This window comes from Oryzias latipes, chromosome 10 (genome assembly GCF_002234675.1).
Source record: "Oryzias latipes chromosome 10, ASM223467v1".
NCBI classification, from domain to species: Eukaryota; Metazoa; Chordata; class Actinopteri; order Beloniformes; family Adrianichthyidae; genus Oryzias; species Oryzias latipes.
This window is the reverse complement of record NC_019868.2, coordinates 12,681,111-12,705,534: the sequence shown is the minus strand read 5'-3', so window position 1 is coordinate 12,705,534 and position 24,424 is coordinate 12,681,111. Positions and strand designations below refer to the sequence as shown.

Genomic DNA, 24,424 nt, shown 5'->3' with positions numbered 1-24,424 from the left:
AGCCACCATATAAACAGACAGATGAGGGAAGTGGGGGTGGGCCTACTCCACACCAATAGTCCTGCCGACAATTCAGAGATGAATTTCGAAAAATCTCCTGTCTATCTGCAGAAACTATGTCCTAGTAAAATTACACAGGTTTTTGCTTTTGGCTAAAAACGGCCTGATCATAATTAAAGACTACTGGGAATGCTTTTACAAAAGGGTCAAAAGATGATCGGAGTGGGACTTTCAGGGGGCAATTGCCAACAAGTAAGAACATTTGATAGACCATGGAAACAGTATTCATATAACATTCTGTTTCAACATATAGGGGAAGTACAGGGAAAAACATGTCACTAACAACACAAAAAGTTAAAATTATGTTGCTAAATTAATTCCCACACACCAAACCACATCTATAAGCAGTCCTGTCATGTTTTTACAAAAGCAACATTGATCACCACAGTTTTGATGTCATAAAAGGTGCATTTTCTTCCACTCCATTACAAATATTCAGTCGTTTCCTGCTTTAAGCCCAGATGCCACGTGGGAATCCAAGCTTCTCTGGAAGTCTTCCAGGATCTGCACGACTCAATCCTTGCATCTGTTTGAGGACGTCATTATGTGAGATCCAAACAGAGAGGCTGGAGGAGAAACTGGAGCAGCCAAGGAGAGGCAGACAGAGTCAGGGTCAAACTGAGGAGGAAAAAAAATAGAAGGGAAGCTGATGGGCAGCAGAATTGATTTAAGATATGGAAGTTCTGCTGTCAGCAGGAGGTTAACAGTTGTTCTGAAACTGGAGCAGCTTTCACTTTGGTTTGGGAGCCATTTTGCACAAGTTAGGGTCAAAAAATCAACTGTGCTGTCTGAGTTTCTTCAGCAGTTACTGCCTTAAATGTCTACATTTTCAATCTTATTAGTAAAATGAAGGATTTTCGGACAAAATCAATATTGACCTGCTCTATATCGATCCGGGTACAAAATATGTTTTTTTATTTCCTCATTGCACTTTTAAATGTACAGGACCAATGACTTTTAGTTATTTGGTTTATTACAAACCAAAAAAACTATCTAAACCTCTTTAGAGTTTAGTGGAAGTAAATATCTATGTTAAATTTGTGTATGGCCTGGGACTACAGATTGAAAACTTTATATTAGCCTAAAAGGCCGGTATAACATGTTTTTCTTAAGCCTTTTATAGTAGACTATATCCATAAATAAGATGATATATTCTTTCTTTGGAATACAAAATCCTTACAAGATACAATACAAGATACAATACAAGATCCTTTGGAATACAAAATAACAAATTTTTGTATCCAATATGAGGTAATTTCCTGAGTTTTTTTCCAACTCGGAATTAAGACTGTCACAAAACAGGCAGACGGCTGGTTCCAAATGCAGCAGGTTTATTAGCTCAGCTAAAAGTCCACAAATTTAAATCAAGGTCAGGCTTGGTAGAGGTCAATAGCGAGAATGGGAGCATCAGAGACGAGACTGGGGAGTCAGGATCCTGGTGTCCGAGTGTCAGGGCAGGCGGCGGGCAAACGGAGACAGAGAAAAAACAGGGTCAGGAGAAAGAAGATCAGGTCCAAATATAACGCTCTGTAATGAAGGCAGAGTGGCACAAACAATACTTCGCACAGAGTGAGGCTCAGTTAGATATATTGTGAGTGATTGTAAATGAAAAACAGGGGTGTGGCATCCAGAAACTGTGTGCTGGGGGTGCTGGGAGATGAAGTGTGTTTAGAACTCTGGAGAATGTTCCCGCCAATGACCATCATTAGGAGAAAGAGTAATATTATAAGGATCTTGCAAGGGGCAGCTGAAACTGAAGAACTGAAAACAAACGGGTGGTATTCAGACAGGTATGGAGCATAAAAACTCAAATCTGGTCGATTGTGTTAAAGTGAAAAGTAAGAACTAAAAGCTGTCAAGAGGTTTGAGAAAAACTGAATCCCAAAATACAAGAAAATCCATATGGTTACAAAGAACAAAGGTGTTTTGGGTGTTATTTAAAATGATACACAGGGAGAAGATGAAGCAGGCTGGAGGGACCCAAGCATCCACTCAGAGGAGGGGCGGCACCAAGCAGATTCTATGCAGCTCTGAGCCGACAGGACACAGCTGGGCTGCTGGCTGTTGAAGCAAAGGCTTTCAGGGATGGTTAGTTCCAGAATGAGCAGGGGGTCTCCACAGAGTCCAGTGAGGGGAGGTTGACAGATGGCTTGACTCAGAAAACCAGTCACGAAGTTTTCCTCCTTTGACATGTCTCCCACTCCAGTCCACAATTTTTCTCAGAAACAGTTCTCACAGACCCAGTCCAAGAAACAGGGTTCCAATCACTGGACAGACAGACTTACAGAGATTCCAGCTCAGGATCAAAACAGGATCAGGTAAGCAGATTAGGATGTGAAACAACAGCCTGGAGAGCTGCAGAGAAACTACTTCCTGGCAGAGAACTAGAGAGGAGCAGAGCAGTAAAATAAAGCAGGTGGAGGCGATGGAGGTAAATGCTGGAGATAATTGAGCCGCATGGGGATAAACTCATTCATGAAAAAAGCAATGGAACTGAAAATAGAATAGAATGTACTTTAGTAATCTTGTGAGCATAATTCTTAAAAATAATTTGTACAGGTTTCAAACTTTGTATTTTATTTTGCAATTTTTTGTCAAAACAGCCAAACAATTCACTTGATTTGAGAGAAAACATTGTTTTTCTGTGTTTTTTTTACAATAAAACTTAATAATTTAAACGTTGTGCAAACTAATTGGCACATTATGACCACTGTTTGTTATAAGTCTCTTTAGAATGACATTTAACCTGTTGGCCATGTTTAAAATGTCACTCTGATCATCTTTATTGTACAGGGTTCCCAGAGGTCTTTTACTCTTGCCGCAGAGTAAACCCCCCCTGCACACACACACACTTCCCATCATTCATCTGTTTATTCACTTCCTTCTGGCTTAAAAGCCCTCACACCCCCATGCTAACATTACCGGTGCAACAAATGTGGATCTAGTCGTCAAGTTGATGAATCAGAATGGAGCAGAGCAGGGAACTTGTGGCCCGGCCAGCAAATTTCCTACGTCACAATTACGCTTTTTTTTTATCTACTCCTAATTTACCACAATTTGAATAAAGAGATACTCAGAAATGCCATTTTAAACTTCACTTTCTTTATGTATGTCCTTCATCATGAGAAAAATGCCACAAGAACGTGTTGAAGACAAAGTTTTCATTGGAGTGGGTCTTTAACAAAATCCACAGCTTGGATGAGCATCAACAGATTAGTTACATTTTTATGCTCCCTTTATGGATATTGTACCACACATACATGGAGCTCTTTGTTTCATAAGAGCATGATTTTCTTTCCATTGTAGTAGAGGCAGAAATGTGATAACTCCTCAAAGGTGCTGTGAAAGTTGCCGCACCTGCAAAAGTGGCTGCAAGGGTTCTGGTATCACAGGGGATAATGAAGAGCTTCTGCAGCGGGGAGAGGTTGTTATTGTGGTGAAATATGAGGACAGAGGAGAGGACAGTTTCTGTAATTACCAGGCAGAGCAGTTGTAATTCGCAGATCCTGCATGGCACCATTTATCTTGCTTAATTACTGACATTCCGTCATAATCTATTAATTGTGTTGTTTTAGTGGTTTTATGCGCACATCTATCACTGATAGGACTAAATGAGGTTTTGTTCTTTTACAAATAGGTTGTTTGGTGGATGGATGCTTTCAGACTTGAGTTGAGTAAAGGTTTTTCTTGGTTTGGGTCAAGCTCAGGATAAGACGGTCTTCACAGGGTTAGAGGGACAAGGAATGTGAGAGTGGCTCTAGTTTTAGTGAATTGCTGTGTTTGCAAAATGCTTTACGAAGAGATGAGTGAACTTAGTTTTTAAAGTAAGTTGTTTGGTGGGCTTTAACAGCCTATAAAAAGGGAATATGTGGGTTAAAACAGCAAATTATTGTCTAAAACTTTTTTTCGATTAAAGCATTTACATCAAGCTGGACGCAGGTACTGTATTTAGAAATTATGTCTAGCAATTTCATTCTATGATCCATTTCTTTGTAAACCCTGATTTGTTGTGTTTTTAGATAGAATACATGATCTTGATGTGCCCCATAATGGTAATAAATATCAATTTTTAGTTCAGTTATATGAAGTAGTATAGTTCTATGAAAACAATACACAAATTAATTTAAAGGATGGAATTTATGGATTTGATGATGCAACCACGCAGGTGTACAATCCAGTGGTTTTGTGTGCTGGTCATCTACCAAAAAACCAAAAGAAGTACATTGGAGTTTTGCAGAACACGTGTTAGAGCTGTAAGACAGTTTTGAGGTGTGCTGTAGGTTTACCAGATGAGCTTTAGGTGGAGGTGGGACTGCCCCAAGGATCAGCCTTGAGCCCCTTCTTGTTTGCTTTGGTGATGGACAGACTGACAGACGACAGGAATCTCTGTGGACGATGATGCCTTCAGATGACATTGAGATCTGTAAGAGCAGGAAGCAGGTGGAGGAACATAGGGAGATGTGGAGGATTGCCAGAGCTGGACACATGAGAGAAAGGGCTCATGTATGTGTAAGTTGGGAAAATACTGTCCAAGTTAGTCTTATGGTGCCCTTGTAAAAGTAGAGAGCTCATTATTGATAAAAGGAACAGTATCTTTAAAGTCCCACTCCAATCATCTTTTGATCTGTTGTAAAAAGCATTCCCAGTGGTCTTTTAATTATGATTATGCTGTTTTTAGCCCAAATCAAAAAATGTGTGTCGTCTTCTAGGACATAGTTTCTGCAGGGCAGCAGGGGTTCATTAGAAATTCACCTTTGAGTTTTGGGTAGGACTGTTGGTGCAGAGCAAACTCGCCCTACCTTCCCATCACCCATAACTAAGCTACCTGTTTACACTATTTTCCTCTAGCTTACAGCCCCTCACACCCCCATCTTAACATTTCCACAAAACTGGTGAGCATTGTTGAAGCTATCTAGCCATATTGACTTTTGAGCCAGATGGTAGCTCAGTCAAGTAAAATCTCCATGGATCTAGTCGTCTACAAGTGGAGACACTGGAATGGAGCAGAGCCGGGAGCTTGTGGCTGGCACAGTGTAGCTTTTATGTCAGAGCTACAATCTTTTTCAGCTGATGTTTTGTCTGATTCACAACCATTTTAATTTAGAAAAAGTCAGAAATGCATTTTTTTTCTTAATTTTATCTTATAAATGATCAGAAAAATGCCACAAGAACATGTTAAACAAAAAAACATTTTCATCAGAGTGGTTCTTGAAGCGTATTCCTCTTTAATTGGATTTGGGCCATCTTGGCTCTTTGTTTTTAACACACCATCAGAGGGCCATAATGAAAAACTGTAGAAGAGGAAACAGGTTGCATAAAATGAGCTGGATAGTATAGTTTAGATGGGAGGTTGCTACTGGGGTGGAAAGTAAGGAAGACACCTTGGATGTACAGGAAAATTGAACGCCTGAATTTTTCCAGCCTAATTACAAACCTGCAATCATGAAATATTTCAAGATTTTAAAAAAAAAGGAGTCATGTTGTCTCTTAGTGAACCACTTCTTTACTATGACAGAAAAAATGAAGAGGGAAGCTAGAAATATATTACTGTTGCCAATTTTTACCATCATAAAATAAGGCATGCTTTCCTGTTGAGTTGTAATTTGAAAAATCTCAACAGGATTCAATCTGAAAAGAACATGAACTTTTGTTTACTTTTAAAGAACTAACACGCTCTTCCCAGCTTCTTCAACAGCCCAGACAGCTCGGCTCGTCACAGAGTCTTGCATTCTCTGTTGTAATGTGCGGCCTGCCGGCACAGAAACACTCTTGCTGCAGTTGGAAGGAACCCTGCATAACACTCCCTCCTATGGCTTATTGTGACAGCAACTGTTGCAGAAACCAATGGAGCGGCTAAAGCAACAGCGTGGTTTGGAATTGCTCTTCCCTTAAAGAATAAATTCCATCACAGTACTCTATGGGACGTGATTGTTCTCCACCCCCCGTTTGGAAGTATTTCCTGGACAGGTCTGATGTTTTCTGGAAGAGTCTTCCAGTCTTAGGGTGCTGTGTTGTTCTGCAGCTCACTGTTGTAACAGTAATTTATTTGTTGTTTATGCAAGGTTCCCTATAGGAGTAATATCACAGGCAATGACAAAAACGCATCATCATGTTCATGTTCATTAACTTTCTAGGATAAACCGCCACCCTATTTTTCCAAAACAAATTCACATTGAAGCACTTTTTTAGGTTTGAAACTTCTTCTGCGCTGTTTGTGCATAGCATAGCAACCTAATGTTGCTTTTAGGCAAACATTGTTTTAAAATGACCAACGACACAGCCATCAACTTTTCCTTTTACGTTTTAAAGTAATTTTTTTTACTTTTTGCAGCAAGAAGTGATGGTTCCTTTAGATGCCTCCTATGTTCCTATATTTTTGTTATTGGATTTTAGTATTGACGCTGGTCTTGCACAAAAAAAAGCCCACATAGAGGCTGGTGAGTTCAAATTGTGGCTGAAACATTTCCAGAGACACAGGTAAAGATGGAGAAGTCATTGGGCTCTGCTGCTTGTGTTACAAGTGTCCTAATCTAGTTGCTGAGGGCATATTTTTAGTGTGTGGCTCGCATAATAAAATGGGGGGAAAAAATGTCTCTGCAAACCTTAAAAAAGCCTCTTCATGGGGAGGCTCAAAGACAAACATACTGTCGTTTTCAATGAAACAAAACAATGCAAATGAACAAGAACAAGGAAATTCTTTTCTTTTAATTTTTGCTGTTATTGTGTAAGTATTTTTCACAGTCTGTTTCTGTTTTTTTTGCAGGTAAACACAGCCATGCATGAAGCCAAGTTGGTGGAGGAGTGTGATGAGCTGGTGGAGATCATCCGCCAGAGGAAACAGGTCATCGCAGTGAAGATCAAAGAGTCCAAAGTAAGTTTCTTTCATTTTTTTAAAATAAAAATGTAATGTCACTGACAGATTTCTGACTATCATGGAAGATTTAGAAGTTATAGAGTTTTTGCTAGAAAAAAATCTCCTCTAGGATTTTTTGTTAAAGCTAATAATTATACCAACAACATTTGATGTTTATCTTTGTGTTTTAAACCAAACACATGAGCAAGAAATTGATTTATTTTCTACAAAAAAACAGTTTGAACTAGAAGGAGCTTCATTTCTGGAAGAAATATATTGTCTACTTAGAATACCATACCGAAACCATGTATTCTAAGTAGACAATACAATCCAGTTTCAGGTCTGACTCCTCCCCCATGACCACATATAAACCAGCTCTTTTACCACCTATTTCAGAATTGACAAAGGATAAGAGGTAAAACGTCTTCAACTTTAAAAAACCAAGTCCAGATGTCAACCATTAAACCTACTACAATGATGGAATCAACCTGGATGAATGAGAGTCTTCATAGACATATACTAAAATAAAAAAAATAAAGACAAACAGGAAAACAATGGGTTGAATGCTTTATAGCATTAACCATGCAAAACCGCTACAGCAAAGAACTGCCAGAAAGTTATATTGTTGGAAACTCTTTTTTTTTTTAACACTTTGATAAAATGTACAAAAAAAGGTTACAATATTTTATATGAGACAAAGATAGTATCAGTACTGATAAGTTGGGTTAATTGGTAAGTTTTTGTTCACAACAGTGTTAGTTTAGGATGCAAAAAATATTGATATGAGTGTTCAGGAAAAAAAGCACCTTATTTATCCACTGTCTCAAATTTGGTAAAACTGTACTATAAACAATGTTAACAACAAATTTTGCATTCTTGGAATACAGCAACAAACAATTTTTTAAAAAGGAATAAAAATAGAAGAGAATTTAAAGCTCTGAAAATGTTGGCAAAACATTTTGTGTGTTTGAGATTTAAATGAAGCACTACTGCCTCTGGTGGAATGATAATGCACTACAGGGCAGAAGCATGGACCAAGTTCTATACAATGGCTTTGTAACCTAGGCACTTTAACATTGGGAGTTGGGTCATATAGACCCACTAGACAGTGCGCTGAACTTTTTTTCTTCAATGATTAGTGATCTTCACTGGTGTCCATGGATTACATGAAATCTTTCCACCTTTATCCACCTTTTTCATGGTAGGGAGAACACGTCAATGTAAGGGTGGAGTCATCTAAGATAGCACAAGGGTTAAGGAAAATTTCAATTGTGGTAATGAGATAGGGGGTCTCAGAAAAGTGTTTATTAAATATTATACGAATGGTTATATTGGGTTAATATCTTTGTTTATTTTATAAAAGCACTGTCATTTTTCCTTAAAGGACAAGAGGAGATGATGAGTTTATATACAATTGTTACGTAATTTCCAACAAGGCTTCAGACAATTTCCTGTACTAAGCTTTATCAGCTGACCTAAATGTGTGTAGAAATGCGTGATATGGATCGTTGGTTTTCTTCATTTCATTAGCTTTCATATTATACTCTTTTTAAATTGTGAGTACTGCTGTGTGATAACTGTGTGAGTTTGGGGCGTTGCATGGCTGCCTAGGCAGTGTTGGAGGACTGAGCTCATGGAATTTTAATATGGAAGCAATTGCATACAAATTATGTAGGTAATCTTGCATAAAATATTAGTAGGGCTTGCGTCCGCTTGGCTTCCAAATGCTCTTTTGGAAAAAAAAATAGGTTACATATTGGCTTCGTCTAGCAAAGCTCCATCACTCAATATGCAATATGTGCTTTTCAGCCAATAATACTGCAGCTCCTTCTGCTGCACCTCTGATTCTTTTCTTCTTTTTTTTTTTTTGAATGAATGAATTAATGCATTCAGATGAAGGGAATTTTTAAAAGTTTTGATGCAGCTTAGATCAGTTATATAGTGTTTGCCGTCATTTTCAATGGAGGATTTTTCAGATTCAAAATGAATAGTCCTTTCAGAGCAGTTTTGTAATGGCTAATTATTGGCACTCCAAACAGGAAGCACCTGCTTAAGTCCAAAAAGCCAAAATCCCATAATCTTCTACTAAGAATTAAACAGCTATTACTCATTCATTCTACTGGTCAGAATCGCCATTCTAGCTTTACTACTTGTTTTTAACATGTTCTTGATAATCCTAATTTTTTTCATGATATTTTTTTCTTTATTGCACCACTCGTGAAAAACCTTCAGTCATTTCTTCAATCCAATTCTTGGGTTTTTCATGTTGGGATATTTTATTTTTAGGTTACTGTTTGGAGCAATTCTAATCTTGAGGTTACAAATTTCCCTGCATATTCACAGGGGTTAGGGACCACAGACACATCTGCGAAAAAGGCAGAATCCACGAATATGGAGACCCCCCCCCCCCCCCCCCCCACGGCAGAAGGATGTCCGTCACCAATCCTTACTCATCAAAAACACTTTAAAACTTTTCTGATGCTTTGTAAAACATTTATTAAAGAACACTGGAATCCTGCTCAACATAAAGAGGTTTTTTATTTTATTTTATTTTATTAAGTAGCGTATTTATAACACACATTAGGAGTGTCTGTCTCTCTATGCCTTAAAACCAGGAGCCAGTGCTTCCTCCTACATCAGTTAAGTGCAAGAGGGCATCTTCTTCCAGAAGAGACATCACATTCACTCGGTTCAGTTCTCATATGCAGTCAGTGGGTTCAAACTCTCAATAACAAACAATCTAATTTAATCTAATAAAAAAAATGTAGGAATTATTAAGCCCTGGTAGTCTAAACCCTGGAATCGAATGTGTGAGGCCCCAGTGGTTTAAGACAGAGGCCCTCGAAGAGGTGATATTTAATGTGCTTGTGGTTGATCCTTTCAGGCAGCAGGGGAGCTTAGCTGAGAGAATGAACCAGGTTTGTGTGTGTGTTCAGGAGGGGATGTACCGGCGTGTCTACAGCAATTGCAGACAAAGGACAAGCCACACAGTCTCCTGAGAGACTGTCTAAAAGCGGCTGTCTTGCAGAGGACAGTGCAGGGAATTCCATGAAGAGCCATGTAAAGCAGTAAGCAGTCACCCAAATTCATCCATGGGGATGAACAGGAAGGTCGTTTGCCTTCAGCTACAGTCTGGAAAGAGGAGTTTATCGGATGCTCTGTAACAAACTTCTGTTTACAGCTCAGGACAGCTTGTCAAATCTCAGCTCCTCCTAAAGAGCTCAGTTGTTAAGCTTTTCCCTCCAAAACTCCCCCACTCACAATCTCGTGTTTGTTTGCTTCTTTGGTCTGTACTTCCTTTCTCACTATTCTTAAAAGCCCTTTTTCATAACAGTAATTTTTTTGCATGAAATGGTTTTCATAGTGTTGTCGATACAGTACATGCATTTACTAACAGGCTATTTCTCCATGTTCCGCCTGTGGAAAACTCAAGGGAACACTTTGTACTCAGACTAATCAAGACCTCAGATTTTGGGATAAACTTTTCTTTCTAGTGTATAAAAAGACTTTTGATGAGTTTGCTTTCAGTTTATTAAGTTACGTCGGCTTTTCTTTGCAGTTCAAATTACATTTTTTTTAGGATTCCCTATACCAGATAAAGTTGATAAAATGCTGCATTATGTGGAGATTGTTCCAAGAAACTCAGTAAGGAGAGATCTTATGAGTACGGATTTAATTACAGAGAAAGAGGTTTAGAAGCAAAATAGACCTCAAATCATTGGTGGTTAGGCTCTGGGCCGGGGATATCTTGCATGCTTGGGATAGACCATGGATGAGCCTAAAAGCTGATGGTTAAGACCAGACCATGTCACTTTCACTGATGAGAACAAGGTGAAGGGGGGCCAGTGGAGCCATCTAGAATGCAGAGAGATAAGCATCCCAAAAACAATCTTGTTAATTGGCTGGGAAGAAAGGTAGGCTATTCAGCCATTCGTTCAGAGCATTGACTTTATATGAGAACTGGACTGAGTGACCCTCCCCTCTCACGTTCCAAACAGGAAGGTTCCAAGAAGCCTAAATCCTTGTGAATCTTGCTCCAGGCTTTTTCCTTCACAGTTCCATTCCGATATATGAAAGACTTGATGTCATGAAACTCCGGCTGGGCGCAAGTCGCAATTATTATTTGCGACTCCATGATCAATTTTCAAACAGTTGGCATTTTTTCAAAAGTCCTTTACGTAGAAGTTACTGTGGCCCAAAATTCCTGGAAGTGATGCAGATCTTCCCTACTAAAATTAGACTAAAAAGGCTCCAAACTTTTCTTGCAGTTTTCCCACATGCCAGACCTGCTGACAAAAAAAGGAATAGAGTTAATCCAGACCAAAGAAATTAGGATAAGATGACAAACCAGTTAACCAGTTCTAAACTTTTTTTAGATACCAAACTAACTCAGTTCCATCTCACAACAGCAGCACAACAACTTCTTCTTTCTCTTTCGGCTTTTCCCATCAGGGGTCGCCACAGCGAATCATCCTTTTCCACCTCACTCTATCATGAACATCTTCTATCCTAACATTAGCCAACTTCATGTCCTCTGTTAAGACATCCATATATCTCCTCTTTGGCCGTCCTCTTGCCCTCCGGCCAGGCAGCTCCATCTCCAACATCCTTCTACCAATGTATCCACTATCCCTCCTCTGAACATGTCCAAACCATCTCAGTCTGGCTTCTCTGACTTTGTCGCTAACACAGGCAACATGAGCCGTCCCTCTGATGTACTCGTTCCTTATCCTGTCTAACCTGGTCACTCCTAAGGAGAACCTCAACATCTTCATCTCTGCTACCTCCATCTCAGCCTCTTGTCTCTGTCTCACTGCTACCGTCTCTAACCCATAGAGCAGAGCTGGTCTCACCACTGTCTTGTACACCTTTCCTTTGAGTCTTGCTGGCACTCTTCTGTCACACAACACTCCTGACACTTTCCTCCACCCGCTCCAACCTGCCTGCACTCGCCTCTTCACCTCTTTTCCACAATCCCCATCACACTGAACTGTTGACCCCAAGTACTTAAACTCCTGCACCTTCTTCACCTCAGCCCCCTGTAACCTAACGCTTCTACCTTGATCCCTCTCGTTCAGACACATGTATTCTGTCTTACTACGACTGACCTTCATGCCTCTTCTTTCCAGAGCAAACCTCCACCTCTCTAGCTGTTCCTCCACCTGCTCTCTACTCTCACTGCAAATTACAATGTCATCCGCAAACATCATTGTCCAGGGAGATTCCTGTCTTACCTCGTCTGTCAGCCTGTCCATCAGCATAGCAAACAAAAAAGGACTCAAAGCTGATCCTTGGTGTAGTCCCACCTCCACCTTGAACTCCTCTGTCTGACCTACAGCACATCTCACCACCGTCATACTTCTCTCATACATGTCCTGAACTACTCTGACATACTTCTCTGCCACTCCAGACGACCTCATACAGTACCACAGCTCCTCCCTCGGCACCCTGTCATACGCCTTCTCTAAATCTACGAACACACAATGCAGCTCCTTCTGACCTTCTCTGTACTTTTCCATCAACATTCTCAAAGCAAAAATGGCATCAGTGGTGCTCTTACGGGGCATGAAACCATACTGCTGCTCACAGATCTCCACCTTCTTCCTAAGCCTGGCTTCCACTACTCTTTCCCACAGCTTCATTGTGTGGCTCATCAACTTTATTCCTCTATAGTTGCTGCAGTTCTGCGTGTCACCCTTGTTCTTAAAGATCGGGACCAGAACGCTTCTCCTCCATTCCTCAGGCATCTTCTCACTCTCTAAAATCCTATTGAACAACCTTGTTAGAAATTCCACTGCTGTCTCTCCTAGGCACTTCCATACCTCCACAGGTACGTCATCAGGACCAACGGCCTTTCCGCTCTTCATCCTTTTCAGAGCCTTCCTAACCTCATCCTTTCCAATCTCTGCTACTTCCTGCTCCACAACAACCACATCTTCCTCCCTTCTTTCCCTGTCATTTTCCTCGTTCATCAGCTCCTCAAAATACTCCTTCCATCTTTTCTGTACACTCTCCTGGGTTGTTAGCACCTTTCCATCTCTGTCCTTAATCACCCTTATCTGTTGCACGTCCTTCCCATCTCTGTCTCTCTGTCTGGCTAGTCTGTACAAGTCCTTCTCTCCTTCCTTTGTGTCTAACCTGTCATATAGCTCATCGTAAGATTTCTGTTTGGCCTTTGCCACCTCTCTCTTCACTCTACGCTGCGCTTCCTTGTACTCCTGTCTACCTTCCTCAGTCCTTTCTACATCCCACTTCCTTTTAGCCAACCTCTTCCTCTGGACGCATTCCTGTACTTCCTCATTCCACCACCAAGTCTCTTTACCGTCTTTCCTCTTTCCAGATGACACACCTAGCACCTTCCTACCTGTTTCCCTGATAATCTCTGCTGTAGTTTTCCAGTCCTCTGGAAGCTCATCCTGACCACCCAGGACCTGCCTCAACTTCTGCCTAAATTCCTCACAAGTTTCTTCATTCTGTAGCTTCCACCACTTGGTCTTCTTTTCTGTTTTCCCTATCTTCTTCTTCCTGACCTCCAGAGTCATTTTACACACCACCATGCGGTGCTGTCTGGCTACACTCTCTCCTACCACCACTTTGCAGTCATTAACCTCTCTCAAATGACCTCGTCTACATAGGATGTAGTCCACCTGAGTACTCCTACCTCCACTTCTGTATGTCACTCTATGTTCCTCTCTCTTCTGGAAGTAAGTGTTGACTACAGCCATTTCCATCCTCTTCGCAAAGTCCACCACCATCTGTCCCTCCAGATTCCTTTCCTTCACACCAAACCTGCCCATCACCTCCTCATCACCTCTATTGCCCTCACCAACATGCCCATTAAAGTCTGCTCCAATAACAACTCTCTCTCCTCTGGGAAAACTCTCTATGACCTCATCCAACTCACTCCAGAATCTCTCCTTCACTTCTAACTCACAGCCAACCTGTGGCGCATACCCACTGACTACATTTACCATCACCCCTTCAATTTCTAACTTTAGGCTCATCATCCTGTCTGAGACTCTTTTCACCTCTAGAACACTGTTCACAAACTCCCCCTTCAGAATCACTCCTACCCCGTTTCTCTTCCTATCAACACCATGATAGAACAGTTTGTATCCTCCTCCAATACTACGTGCCTTGCTGCCCTTCCACCTTGTCTCCTGCACACACAGTACATCTACTTTCCTTCTCTCCATCATGTCTGCCAGCTCTCTGCCTTTCCCTGTCATTGTGCCAACGTTAAGAGTCCCTATTCTCAAACCTATGTTCCTGCCTTTCCCCTTCTCTCTCTGGCCACGGACCCTTCTGCCTCCCCTCTTTCTTCCACCAACAGTAGTCAAATTTCCACCGACACCCTGTAGGTTAACAGCATCGGTGGCGGTCGTTGTTAACCCGGGCCTCGACCGATCCGGTATGTCTAAAGTGTTGTGGATGATTCGCATGGTTATTTTGGCAATTTTTACGCCGGATGCCCTTCCTGACGCAACCCTCTCTATTTATCCGGGCTTGGGACCGGCACAGAAGTTACTGGCTTGCAACCCCTGTGGCTAGATTTTGCAACCCCTGTGGCTAGAACAGCAGCACAACAACTAACAAAGCAAAACATCTGTCACTTTTTAACTTTCTTTTCTTTTTTTTTCTTCTTTTAATATATTCTGCATTGGCTTAAATAAAGGAGCAGCCTGGAAAAAAAGCACAGAGTCAACCCCTTATTATCTGCTAGTCTGCTGCAGAGATGTAATCATGTTTAAAATTATAGTTTGCGGGATGTGCTGTTGAATAAAAAACCCATCCATTAAAGGTGTTCTTTCTGTTTGCAGGCAACAGCAATTTCAAGTGTTGTTTATAGTGACAGCAGGTTGTGGTGGAAGAGAGGCCGAGGCCCTGATCAAACAGGTCATTAGGCTTTCCAAGCTCACAAGCCTTTTTTGCAGTCAACCGAGTCAGCGCAAACTCTGCTCCAGCCAGTTTCTACATTTTTTCATGGTCTCCCTTCCTCTGCAGTTCACCTTTACTGACTGAAAGTCTCAGAGCTCACAAGCAACTTCTGTTATTTACTCTGACTTCACCAAATTCGGTTAAAACCCACAAACAGGATATGAGCTGGAATGAAAATAAACAGGATAATTTTATTAGGAATCACAGAAAGGCCTTTCTGAGTGGGAATGGAAATAAAATTATTGCACGCAACCAGAGGGGTCTGAACTTTTATGGAACTCTGGGTACAAAAAAATAATCATGAGGACCAGATGATTTCCTGGTTGATTTCCTTTTTTTGTTTCTTGTTTGTGCCCTGTGCTTGTTAACTGAGACACATGACCCCATATTTCAATGCAACATTACACATTTTTTGTAAAATTTTTCTGTTTTCATTGATACTTTTTATGTTCAAATTAAAGACATTTGTGGTAGGAACAGCTTTTCTTGATTGGTCTGACAGGATTTTCTAATTTTCTGAGACTAAATTTAAAGTTTTCATCATCTTTAATTATAATCAATGACAAGAAATACATCAAAATATTTATTTTTATGTTCAGTGACTATAAATTATGTACAAGTTTCACTTTTGAACTGATTGATAAAATATATTCAAATTTTGTTCACAGTTTTCAAACTTCCATTGGAAAAAAAACGCCCTTTCATTTCAGTGAGGAAGTCAACAGTTCAGTTTGTATTTTTGAACTTTGTGGTTTTTATCTGCAGGAGTACCATTTACAGCTGATGCAGAAGTCTGTCTGAAAGCAGCAGGGTTGCTCTGACAGAATGCTGCCAGCTGGGATGCTGTGTCATTGTTTCTCGAGAAAAATGTCGACTCAGCTTGACTGTTTTTCAAACTATAAATATTATGTAGGGTTGTGGATTAGAGCCTTTCCACTGAATGTGATAAACTCGAATCTGTTTTGTAGGTGCACACGTGATTTGCATTCATTTTCATTCATATTTTTTCTAAATATTAAATGGTGTTTTTAAAGTTCTTTTGCCGTTTTCTCGTGATGAGGGACATGTTTTTTAAAAATTAAGCTTATAATTGCATTTTTGAGTAATTTAGTTGTTTTATTTTTTGTTTTGTTTTTTGTGAATCAGGAGCAGACTCTAATATACTGTTTAAAAAATGTCCTATTTGTTACGTCCAAATTACACTGGGTGAGCCACTAGCTCTCTGCTTTGCTTCATTCTGATGCATCCACTGGTAGACATATAGATCCATATGTCTGAGCTGGCTTCTGTCTGAAAAGTATACGGCTGGATAGCTCCAATATTGCTCTCTCTTTTTGTTGCATCTGTAATGTTAGGTTGGGGTTGTGAGGGGCTGTAAGTTAGCGGGATAGAATGTAAACAGATGGATGATGGGAAATGGGGGGCGGGCTTACTCCACCCGAACAGTCCTGACTATAAAACAGTGGTATTTCTAATAAACGCCTGCCTTTCTACAGAAACTATGTCCTAGAAAATAATAAAAGCTTTGTTTTTTGTTTTTTTCCCCAAAAAACAGCAAAATCATAATTAAAAGACCACTGGGAACATTTTTATAAAAAATGACTGCAATAAAATTACCAAATGCGGATTGCTTTGGTTTGTTTCAGGTGATGAAACTGCGCAAGTTGGCTCAGCAGATTGCAAACTGTCGGCAGTGTCTGGAGCGCTCCAGCGCCCTCATCACACAGGCGGAGCAGAGCCTGAAGGAGAACGACCACGCCCGCTTCCTCCAGTCTGCCAGGAGCGTGGCAGAAAGGTGGGACATGTATGGCAGGCCATTTTAACATTAAAAGGCTAGACTGGATGTGTGTTGCAGATATCTTTATTTGAGTTTTGCCTAGTCAAAAAGAACATTTCAGATATCCGCAACTACATTCTTCCTATCCGTAATCGTAATTTTAGATATCCTCAAAGATATTATTCCTAGGACAAATGACATCACTTTCACCATTCATTTGTATGGGGTTTACAATTACAGATATCTACAATTCAGTTGCAGATATCCACTTCATGAATTACGGATATCTGTAACTGAATTGTAGATATCTGTAATTCAAGTTTCAGATATCTACAATTTCATTCTTACTAGTCAAAACTCAAGTTAAAGATATCTTTAATTCAAGTCAATTTAAGATATCTACATGTTCCTTTTCAGATATCTTAAATTAAGTTTTGACTAGGCGAAATGACATTGTAGATATCTGTAACTGGAATTATGACTAGTCAAAATGACGTTGTAGTTATCTCAAACTGGAGTTAGGGATAGTCATAATTTAATTGTAGATATCTATAATCAAGTTACAGATATCTTGAAATGAAATTTGAATAGAGATATCTGAAACTTGAGATATCTGTAATGTTCATTCAGGATAGTCAAAATGTAATTACAGATATCTTGAATTAGAGTTTCGACTAGGCGAAATGACGTCACAGATATCTGTATGCAAATTAGGTCCGCATCGCACTTTAGGGGAGGAGCAAAGGGTGTTGTTGTAATCATTCAAATCGCACCTGCTAACTTGTAATTAGCACTGATTAGCACCATGTTGCAGCAGTACGACGGGGTTTTAGGACCAGTTTACAAAAAACGTTTTGTTTTCTTTAATTACAACTTTTATCTCGTAAATTTAGGAGATAAAAGTGTTGTGGAGTGTGTGTCTGTGTGTGTGCGCGCGCGCATGTGTGCGTGTGCGCGCGCGCATGCGTGCGTGTGTGTGCTGAGATGGGGGTGAGCAAGGAGCGGAGGTGTGTGCGTTGATACTGTGTGTTCGGAGGACGGAGCACCGTAATAAAGAGAAGGTGTGTGTCTCCCCCCCAGAATAACTGTTTTGGAGTTGTTCTTAATCCGCACTGGAGGCTTAGGGTTCCGATCAGGAAAGTGAACCCCGAAGAAGAATAGCCTTCGGCGGAGGAAATCTCCCCTGCGCTTCTGACCGCGATCGGAAAGAGAGAAAAGAAAAGAGAAAAACACCAAGTCTTCCGTTTATCGGAGCCTAGCTTTATTTCCGGATAGCTTTAACCGAAGTGATTCTGGACCTTTTGGCGACTCAAAATCAGATTATTGTCAGTGGAGCGGGCTTTCCGGGGTTCGGTGTCGGTAAAGCGGAGTTTTATCTGTTTAATAAGGAGCTCAGAGACACATTTGGGTGCAGAGAACCGCTGCAGCCTTTATTTTCCTTTTCATTCACATCCTGAAGTTCATCTGTCACCTAATGTCATGAACCTGTCATCCGAACACCAATGCGGAAGTAAACAGTGGTACATACACCTCTCCTCCAGATGAAACGTCCCGATCCAACATAAAACAATAAAGAGGAATGAAAGTAGTCTGTTATATTAGCATTACAAAGTTGAAAATGCCAAAAGGGGCTCCTCCACAGACGGAAGCGTCACAGAAACGTAGAGATCTTGTCTTTAATGGAGAAAGAAAGGATTCAGGTGGACATCTGCAGGGACACTGACGGCTTCGGGCTGCACAGATCCTGCAAACCACCCATCAATGAATAAAACATGAATAAATCATAAATCAAACTAACGAATTTCCAAACATTTAGAACGTTATCAATAAACATTCAGCTCACCTCTTCAACAAAGTTTAGTCGGTCTGCTGCTGCTGTGTGGTGTTCACCTGCTGCTCATCATGCTCACTTCCACTTATATCGCAAATTTAATTTAGGACTTAAAATCTTTTAATTTTACTGTTTTTGGTGGCCCTAAATCTCCGTCGTAGAGCAGCCAGCGGGCGAAGCGATTTTTAATCGTCTTTTTAATGCTGCAGCCCATGCAAGACAGGAGGAGCTAGTGATGATGATGTTTGAGATATCTTTAACTGTCATTCTGCCTAGGCAAAACTGAATTACAGATATCTACAATTGTCATTTAAGATGTGTGACGAGTTGAATGTCGTTTTCAATGACGTCATTGCAGATATCTGTAATTCAGTTTTGGCTAGTCAAAACTGAATTACAGATATCTCTATCTGTCGTTTCGACTAGTCACAATTACGTTACAGATATCTTGAATTACAATTCCAACTATCCAAAATGTAATTACGACTAGCCAGAAATACGTTGCTGATATCTACAATGTTCATTCCGGATAGTCAAACTTAGCCTTTTGATGTTAAAATGGCCTGCCATAGGACATGTGGACATGAAAATTGTTAAATATCAGTGATACTCGTGAATAGGTGCAATCCGTGAAGTAGAAAAATAGATGTTTTAAGGCTGTAAATGTCCTCACTACACACTTTTCTCAGACAGACATGAACATTTTCTGACGTTTCTCTCATGTTTAAACTCTCAAAGTTCAAACCTTCATAGAAAAAGAAGTTCAGTATTAAAAAATTAAAACAAAGAACTGATTAGGATCAATATTTTATGCAATGCTGACAAGCTGAACGATTTTTGTAGAGGATTTAATTGGTTGTAGACTACGGTTTAATTGGTTGTAGACTACGGTCTATAACCAATCAGGACGCACAACACTCTGCACAGTGTAAAAAAAAAGCATGCAGAATTGCACTAAAAACAATGAGTAAAACAGCGAGGCCGTGACGAATGAACACCAATATAGTGAGGCAACACTATATAACAATTAGTTTTAATAAATGAAAGAAAATATCACACATCCTCTTATCAAATCATTGTAGCTTAATTTAAAACCCTTTTTTTATTTTAAATAAACTTAATTGTTGCTTCTAATCATGTTATCTCTTTATTTACATGCTTTCTTGTCATTTTAAAGCTAATCAGTGAAATTGTTTCTTTGCTATTAAAGCTACACTAATGAAAAAACTATGAACAAGTCATCCCAGTTTTTTTCTTCTTGCCCCACTGGTCTGTGATGATTTTTTAAAAATGCACAAAGTCTTCATTTTCTAAAAATCTGCAGACGCTTTGCAGACCTCTGGGCTAAAATTATAAATCATCGCATTGACTTATTCTTGGGAATCCATTGAAGGGCCCCTGGCAAAAATCAGAGCTGTTTTTGTGATCAATAAAATAAAAATCATTTGAAGCAGTTTTCCTTTTTCATTTTTGTACTACCCTCAACTCTTCCTCCGGCCTTAGGCCAGAAAAACTGAAAAACATCCACTGCAAATTACTTACAGACAAAAACTACATCTGAAAAAATCTTTGATTAGCTCCTGTAAATAGAAGACTTGTCTTACTGATACCTGTAACAGAAATCTGTTGTGACAGCTTTTTGTGTTTTCTGGGTTGTAAAGTGAGTGCACACTTCTTAATGTTTTTGTCGTTCATTGCTCTCTATTTCTCCTTTTCATCCCCTTCAAATCTCCCTCCACGTATCACTTCATTTGACCTTCAGCTTCCTCACGTGAATTCCTTACATCTTAACGCTGACTGTGTCCTGATTGCAGGGTCGCCATGGCAACAGCGTCCTCACAGGTGCTCATACCTGACGTCAACTTGAATGAGGCATTTGACAACTTTGCCTTGGACTTTTCTCGGGAGAAGAAAATTCTCGAGGGATTAGATTACCTGACAGGTGAGTCACAAACACATGCATCAGCTTTAATCTGCTACGGGTACCTGGAAGATTTTCTTTCTCTGGCAACTAAGAAGGAAGAATTGTGAAAACAATATGGTCCTTGCAATCCAGAACTGCTTTGGGACAGAAGAATTTGTTTAGATACAATTGTAGTTTGATTTCTTCTGTTTTTTTCTGCTGAAGCTCCCAATCCACCATCCATCAGAGACGAGCTGTGTACCGCCTCCCATGACACCATCACTGTTCACTGGACATCCGAGGATGAGTTCAGCGTCACCTCCTATGAGCTGCAGTACACTATCTACACCGGACAGACTACCTTCATCAGTAAGTCAACCACACAGGAATGTGTTAGAAGGTTTTAACAACCTTTCCCTTCCTTCCTGATGACACTCTTTTGACACACGTCATGCCTGACACCTTCCTCCACCTGTTCCAATTTGTTTGTACACACCGTTTCTCCTCTTTACAATGCTTTTCATTGCATCTTGAATCCATTCCAGAACAAACCTCCACCTCTCTGAGTGTTCGTCCACCAGTTCCCAGTTTTCACAAAAGATCACAATGTCCTCTGCAAACATCATAGTCCTCAAAGATTCCTATCTAAAACATAATTAGTCAAGCTACGTTGACACCTTTGGCAACGCGTGTTCAAGGCCCATTCCTATGAAAAGTCGATGTAAACAAGCATTTTGGGCTGCTGCGTACAAAACACTTGCGTTTACGGGTAGCTACACACGTTTTATGACCATTTTCGGGCTTTTCGTTCAAAAATGCGCAACCATTGAAAGCAGCTAGTTGAACCAGGTCAAACTTTGACCAATCAGAGACTGTGATTTGGTGGTGACATTGAAATTTGTTTATCTAGCAAACCCAGACATCTCGAGCCTGACAACGTCTGCATTTGTTTATCAAATAAAGATAAACAAAGGCCACTCTCCTGATATGGTAACCCATATCAGCCAATGCAAGAACAAAAGCAATGAACCAAACTGTTTCTGTCTTGTGCATAAATTGTGAGATTTGGACCGTTGCAACATTTCGTACCAAGACTCTCCCAATAGTAGGTGGTGGACATGCGCTAGTAAGCAGTAAAAAAAGAAGAAGAACACATGCATGTTAGCACGTTCTTGACCGCGTGTCAAATATTAATTGTACATTTAAAATGTACATATTTCAGTTTTAGCAAACTATGACAGCTTTTTTTTTTCTTTTGTTTTTTGTAGTCAATTTTAAAAAAAAGTTGCACAGAGCTACACTGAACTATTTAATGTTGGTAATAGAAATATGCAGTAAATCTAGCCACAGGGGTTGCAATCTAGCCACAGGGGTTGCAATCTAGCCACAGGGGTTGCAAGCCAGTTACTTCTGTGCCGGTCCCAAGCCCGGATAAATAGAGAGGGTTGCGTCAGGAAGGGCATCCGGCGTAAAAATTGCCAAAATAACCATGCGAATCATCCACAACACTTTAATACCGGATCGGTCGAGGCCCGGGTTAACAACGACCGCCACCGATGCTGTTAACCTACAGGGTGTCGGTGGAAATTTGACTACTGTTGGTCGAAGAAAGAGGGGAGGCAGAAGGGTCCGTGGCCAGAGAGAGAAGGGAAAAGGCAGGAACATAGGTTTGAGAATAGGGACTCTTAACGTTGGCACACTGACAGGGAAAGGCAGAGAGCTGGCAGACATGATGGAGAGAAGGAAGGTAGATGTACTGTGTGTGCAGGAGACAAGGTGGAAGGGCAGCAAGGCACGTAGTATTGGAGGAGGATACAAACTGTTCTATCATGGTGTTGATAGGAAGAGAAACGGGGTAGGAGTGATTCTGAAGGGGGAGTTTGTAAACAGTGTTCTAGAGGTGAAAAGAGTCTCAGACAGGATGATGAGCCTAAAGTTAGAAATTGAAGGGGTGATGGTGAATGTAGTCAGTGGGTATGCGCCACAGGTTGGCTGTGAGTTAGAAGTGAAGGAGAGATTCTGGAGTGAGTTGGATGAGGTCATAGAGAGTTTCCCCAGAGGAGAGAGAGTTGTTATTGGAGCAGACTTTAATGGACATGTTGGTGAGGGCAATAGAGGTGATGAGGAGGTGATGGGCAGGTTTGGTGTGAAGGAAAGGAATCTGGAGGGACAGATGGTGGTGGACTTTGCGAAGAGGATGGAAATGGCTGTAGTCAACACTTACTTCCAGAAGAGAGAGGAACATAGAGTGACATACAGAAGTGGAGGTAGGAGTACCCAGGTGGACTACATCCTATGTAGACGAGGTCATTTGAGAGAGGTTAATGACTGCAAAGTGGTGGTAGGAGAGAGTGTAGCCAGACAGCACCGCATGGTGGTGTGTAAGATGACTCTGGAGGTCAGGAAGAAGAAGAGAGGGAAAACAGAAAAGAAGACCAAGTGGTGGAAGCTACAGAATGAAGAAACTTGTGAGGAATTTAGGCAGAAGTTGAGACAGGTCCTGGGTGGTCAGGATGAGCTTCCAGATGACTGGGAAACTACAGCAGAGATTATCAGGGAAACAGGTAGGAAGGTGCTAGGTGTGTCATCTGGAAAGAGGAAAGACGGTAAAGAGACTTGGTGGTGGAATGAGAAAGTACAGGAATGCATCCAGAGGAAGAGGTTGGCTAAAAAGAAGTGGGATGTAGAAAGGACTGAGGAAGGTAGACAGGAGTACAAGGAAGCGCAGCGTAGAGTGAAGAGAGAGGTGGCAAAGGCCAAACAGAAGGCTTACGATGAGCTATATGACAGGTTAGACACAAAGGAAGGAGAGAAGGACTTGTACAGGCTAGCCAGACAGAGAGACAGAGATGGGAAGGACGTGCAACAGATAAGGGTGATTAAGGACAGAGATGGAAAGGTGCTAACAACCCAGGAGAGTGTACAGAAAAGATGGAAGGAGTATTTTGAGGAGCTGATGAACGAGGAAAATGACAGGGAAAGAAGGGAGGAAGATGTGGTTGTTGTGGAGCAGGAAGTAGCAGAGATCGGAAAGGATGAGGTTAGGAAGGCTCTGAAAAGGATGAAGAGCGGAAAGGCCGTTGGTCCTGATGACGTACCTGTGGAGGTATGGAAGTGCTTAGGAGAGACAGCAGTGGAATTTCTAACGAGGTTGTTCAATAGGATTTTAGAGAGTGAGAAGATGCCTGAGGAATGGAGGAGAAGCGTTCTGGTTCCGATCTTTAAGAACAAGGGTGACACGCAGAACTGCAGCAACTATAGAGGAATAAAGTTGATGAGCCACACAATGAAGCTGTGGGAAAGAGTAGTGGAAGCCAGGCTTAGGAAGAAGGTGGAGATTTGTGAGCAGCAGTATGGTTTCATGCCCCGTAAGAGCACCACTGATGCCATTTTTGCTTTGAGAATGTTGATGGAAAAGTACAGAGAAGGTCAGAAGGAGCTGCATTGTGTGTTCGTAGATTTAGAGAAGGCGTATGACAGGGTGCCGAGGGAGGAGCTGTGGTACTGTATGAGGTCGTCTGGAGTGGCAGAGAAGTATGTCAGAGTAGTTCAGGACATGTATGAGAGAAGTATGACGGTGGTGAGATGTGCTGTAGGTCAGACAGAGGAGTTCAAGGTGGAGGTGGGACTACACCAAGGATCAGCTTTGAGTCCTTTTTTGTTCGCTATGCTGATGGACAGGCTGACAGACGAGGTAAGACAGGAATCTCCCTGGACAATGATGTTTGCGGATGACATTGTAATTTGCAGTGAGAGTAGAGAGCAGGTGGAGGAACAGCTAGAGAGGTGGAGGTTTGCTCTGGAAAGAAGAGGCATGAAGGTCAGTCGTAGTAAGACAGAATACATGTGTCTGAACGAGAGGGATCAAGGTAGAAGCGTTAGGTTACAGGGGGCTGAGGTGAAGAAGGTGCAGGAGTTTAAGTACTTGGGGTCAACAGTTCAGTGTGATGGGGATTGTGGAAAAGAGGTGAAGAGGCGAGTGCAGGCAGGTTGGAGCGGGTGGAGGAAAGTGTCAGGAGTGTTGTGTGACAGAAGAGTGCCAGCAAGACTCAAAGGAAAGGT

The 24,424-nt window shown here is 41.0% G+C and overlaps 1 protein-coding gene across 3 annotated transcripts in view; it reads left to right on the top strand.

Annotated features, from left to right (window-relative positions):
- The window catches only part of mid2 (midline 2), a 180,949-nt gene that overhangs the window by 127,277 nt on the left and 29,248 nt on the right, over positions 1-24,424 (top strand). For all 3 annotated transcript variants that reach the window (XM_023959096.1, XM_023959095.1, XM_023959097.1), the window contains 4 exons: positions 6,824-6,931; positions 16,498-16,646; positions 20,274-20,401; positions 20,588-20,731. In XM_023959096.1, the coding sequence (XP_023814864.1) occupies positions 6,824-6,931; positions 16,498-16,646; positions 20,274-20,401; positions 20,588-20,731 (529 nt within the window). The remainder of the gene's footprint in view (positions 1-6,823; positions 6,932-16,497; positions 16,647-20,273; positions 20,402-20,587; positions 20,732-24,424) is intronic.